The sequence below is a fragment of the Telopea speciosissima genome, chromosome 11 (genome assembly GCF_018873765.1).
Source record: "Telopea speciosissima isolate NSW1024214 ecotype Mountain lineage chromosome 11, Tspe_v1, whole genome shotgun sequence".
NCBI classification, from domain to species: Eukaryota; Viridiplantae; Streptophyta; class Magnoliopsida; order Proteales; family Proteaceae; genus Telopea; species Telopea speciosissima.
In genome coordinates this window covers 34,350,266-34,354,753 of record NC_057926.1, presented here as the reverse complement: position 1 = coordinate 34,354,753, position 4,488 = coordinate 34,350,266, and the positions used below count along the sequence as shown (strand labels likewise).

The 4,488-nt window shown below is 42.6% G+C and overlaps 1 protein-coding gene across 1 annotated transcript; it reads right to left on the bottom strand.

Moving 5' to 3' along the window:
- Window positions 1-667: 667 nt before the first annotated feature.
- LOC122646410 (hydroquinone glucosyltransferase-like) lies at window positions 668-2,177 on the bottom strand. Its single transcript, XM_043839957.1, has one exon. It carries the CDS (start codon window positions 2,169-2,171, stop codon window positions 750-752), a length of 1,422 nt encoding a protein of 473 aa, XP_043695892.1. The 5' UTR covers window positions 2,172-2,177; the 3' UTR covers window positions 668-749.
- Between the last annotated feature and the right edge of the window lie 2,311 nt (window positions 2,178-4,488).

The window sequence follows — 4,488 nt, the reverse complement described above, 5'->3', positions numbered from 1 at the left end:
AGGATTCAATTGTTTGGGTCCTGAGATTACTTTCTATGTCATTTCAAACCAATCATATGCTCATATTTTGTTATCTGTCTAAGTGAGAACAAGATTACCCTTTACTAACATTTAAAGGAGACGGATCGATGGGTATGCTAGCAGGCAATGTGACTATCTCTCTCTTCCCCTCTTGAATTGATTCCCTTATCCTTCACGCGAGAAAGAGAGAGATACATAGAGTGTTGGCACACCCAACCTTTTCTCACATTTTAAATATAAGGAGGAACATATTTTTTGCTTTGATTCTCTATAGGGAAAATATACCCTGGGAGCATGGCCACATCAGCACCCTGCTCATGACAGAGCTCACGGGCATTGATCAGAAGGGGTACGATAGTCATTTTGCACCCTATATCTGGGCCATGCTCCATGACAGAGAACATGTTGCCTTCTCTATAAAAGCTTCATCTTTATTACAAAATGCCTTTTTCACGTGAAGATCGTAGTAATTGGTGTTTAATTGGTGTATGATTGATGACTCCAGAGTCCAGAGGGAGGACAAAAAAAAACCTATCAGTCTTCCATTATTGCAAGCTTCCGCGTGCTCAACAAAACCTACCAAACAAAGAAGGTCTTATCAGGTCCACTTTTTTATTTTAAAATCTTTCCTTGTGACTCACTCATTATTGTTTGATAATTTTCACCGTCACACCTTACCCTACTCTTACATTGCATGAAAAAAGAAAGTTTGGAAAACATAAATATTCTTAAATGGTCTTGCCGCTCTTCCATATGTGTGCAACCTCTGATAGTGCCTTTGTGGAAGACCCATCATCGCTCAATACCTTGGTCGCTTCATCCTTGAGTTCACTCTTCTTGCTTTGAATTCTCTTTCCATCTTCTCCTTCCATTAAGCTTTTCACCACTTTTGCAATCTCTTGTCGCTTTATTAAGCCTTTCTCATCTGCTTTGGGCCTTAATGCCACCTTTATGTCCTCCACTAACATTACTGCATTCATCTTTTGCTCTGCATAGAGTGGCCAAGCAATTAAGGGCACACCATGCACTACACTCTCTAATATTGAATTCCATCCACAATGAGTTAGGAATCCTCCGGTTGAGCCATGGCTAAGAACTTGAATCTGAGGAGCCCATGAGGGCACAACTAAGCCCATCTCTTTAGTCCTCTCCAAGAACCCCTCCGGCAAGAAGGTTAATGGGTCCTCCATGCTTTGCACAGTGAAAAATGAAGCATCAGCAGCTCCTCGAGTTGGGCTTCTAATAACCCACAAGAACCTATGCCCACTTTGCTCCAATCCTAAGGCCAATTCCTTAACTTGTTCCAACGAGAGGGCTCCACCACTCCCAAATGATACAAATAGAACTGAGCGTCGTGGTTGATTATCTAACCAACTCAAGCACCCGGTCGAATCGATCACATCCAATGAACCGGTTTGTATGATTGGTCCAATTGGATAAACCGGTGGCGCAGTAGGGACTCTTCCTTCCTTGAGAGCTTTAATGGCACCTCCTTCCAACCCCATGAAGCTATTCAATAGAACCCCATCGGCTAATCTGTAACGTTTTGAATAGTGTAGAAGCCACTTGTAGGCATCATTATTCCTGTCTTGGACTGGATCCAGGAGATCTCTTCCATGTAGTGGCACGCAACCGGGCAGCCTCACCGGTTCAGGCAAGTCTCTATACTCGCCAGAGTATGTCTCATCGAGAGTGGGCAAATGAAGGCAAAAAGAAAACAAGGTAGTCGTTGAAGGGAAGAAGATGTAGGATGGAATCTTGAATTCTTTAGCGACATCAAATGCTTCCACACCGAAGAGATCAACAACTAAGGCAACAAGATGGGTTGTAGAAGTTAAGATGCTTAAAGCTTCACGAAAAGAAGAGATGGAACGAGACACTGTGAGGCAGATTCGAGTTTCGATCTTAACATCTCCGGGGAGATCATCGAGGTTAACTGGAGGAAGAAAGATAGAGGTTATGGTCTTAGGGAGGGCATCAAGGACGGAATTTTGGGGTTTGGGTGGTGATCCATCGTTAGGGATGATGAAGGTGATAGTGAAATTGTGGTAGGCTATGAATCGTTTTGCGAAAATGGCCAGCGGGATGAGGTGACCCATTCCTGGAGAGGGTAAAATCGCAATGTGGGGAGTTAATTGGGTTTCTTCCATGGCTAATTGCTGATGATGCCTGATAGCTGATGTAGGTTTCAAGGCTACGAAGAGGAAGAGTGAGCAGATGAGTATAAAAACAGACGGACTTAAATTTCTTCACATTTGTTTTGTTTATCGAATTCATTTTTATTTGTGATGGAGAAGCGAAGGGACGGAGATATTTAAGTTGTTGTGGGGTATGTCTGTAAGGGTGTAAATGAATAGCCGAAATCCGTTTCGGTATTTGTATCCGTAGCCGTTTATCACTATTCGAATCCGTCCGAAAGCTAAATGGATGCAGATACGGATAGGCTATAGCTATCCGAAAAGCTATATTTATATGTAAATGGATAAATATCCGATCTGTATCCATGTCCGTATCCGTTTAGCATTATCCGATTCCGTCCAAAAGCTAATTGGATGTGGATGCGGATATAGCACTATCCGAGCCAAATCCAATATGCTTACATACCTACCTATGTGTGTGTGTGTGTGTGTGAGAGAGAGAGAGAGAGAGAGATGAATACTATTTATGTGCCTCGTGTATTAACTAGGGGTGTAAGTTTGGCCCGCCCTGAGGGCTTGATTTTTCAACCCTAAGGGCGGAATAGAGTAGAAATTTTCAGGCCCGGGTGTTATTGGTGAAGCCTGATCTCAGTCTAGAAAGTGCAGTGGGGATCTTAGGAGGGCCGTTTCGGCTTCGAAATGTGCTAGAAATTCCTAAAAGTGCACTCCTATAGAGCTCGTCGAGACCTTTAAATCAATATGTATTTTGACATATGTTCAGTTCTGATCCAAACCAGATCGGGTGGGTTTTTTGGGCTTTTGGGGGCTTTTCTGTAGTTTTCTGGGTCAAGGCATTCTTATAAATTGTTCTTATCTCATTGAGAAGGAAGAGGTGAGATTTGAGGGTTTGTGATTGTTCTTCAGAGAAGTAGTGAAACCAGTTTCTATCACCGATCGTGGGTGTAACCTACCTTCTTGGAGGTGAACCACGTAAAATCCTTTTGATGTATGCGTTTGGTCTTTTCTTCTATTTCGTTTTCTTCTGCAAAAATTTCCATTTTTGGGTTTCTGCAAAAATTCCCATTTATGGGCGTTGTTTTTCTAACAACGGGGTTAGAGTTTGGCTAGGCCAGGGTTGAGGCCTCGGGTTAAGCTCAGCCTGGCCCTGTCTTGTGTTAGGTTATGCAATGCAATTTATTGATTACATTTTACAATTTTCGTTCAGTATCTAATTATCTAGTGGTTTACCAAAACAAAATGGCTAATTATCTATTGAACAAGAGTATTTAAAATTTTAAGATTGGGCTAAGTTTAATAACCCAAAGAAAAGTCTAATAGTCAATTGAGTATGAAACAAAACAATACCCAATCACATGAGACTGATCAATCAGGGCCAACCAGGCCCTTGCAAAAAATCAAGGTCGATTAGGCCCAGCCCGACCCAATCAGGGTCAATCAGGAGCGGGCTAGGCTGGGTTAAGCCCGTCAGGGTTAGGCCTGGGATGAGATATCTCAGCCCGACCTAGGGTCGGGTTGGGCTTGGGTTGAGCTAAGAGGAATAAGGGTTATGTTAGAGTTTGAAAAAACCTGGCCCAACCCGGCCCTGTTTCACCCCTAGTTTTGACATTCAAACAAACAAACTTAAACAAACTTTAGCCACAAAAGTAGACATTGCCTCTCCAATTGAAAGTTTTATTGGAATTGATACGATAATTACTAACCATACATATGTGGCTGAGACATGACAATCACTATTCAAGATTCTCAAGTTCAACAACGTTCCCTATTGCACTAATATTCTTCTCCTTCCTCGCAGGGCAGTTCCGCCGTATCAGGACTTTTCATCCAAGACTCTCCATGATAATTCCCTACCATATCAGACTCCTACAACCTGCTATCATTAGACTCTTACCTCCCTGTAAGTAACGGAGTTTGGCCTCATAAATACAAAGGTAAACACCAAGGCATAGGATTGAACAAATTTTCACTCTCTTATGTTGTTACTCTGCAAATTCCTATCGTTTCCTAGAGAACTGACTTAAGCATCTAAGAGCCCCCCCGAGTCCACTCCGGTTCTCTCTCATGCTCCTCATTCTTGATTCTAGAGGATCCTTCGATAATCCACACAATTAGCTTGGCTAGTTTTCTACCGCAATAGTTTGGCGCCGTCTGTGGGAACAATTACTGAGTAATTATTGTAAGCCAAATTGCTATGGTTAGAACTAGAGTCAACACTTCCTCTCATCTAGATGCTTGGACGACACTAGATCAGTCCTTTGCACCTCCCACTCCCCTAAGAACAATAACCGTAGATCTTGATAGGGAAGGC

Bases quoted from the DNA above. Each gene is read 5' to 3' on its own strand.
- LOC122646410 (XM_043839957.1), bottom strand. From the start codon at position 2,171: ATGGAAGAAACCCAATTAACTCCCCACATTGCGATTTTACCCTCTCCA.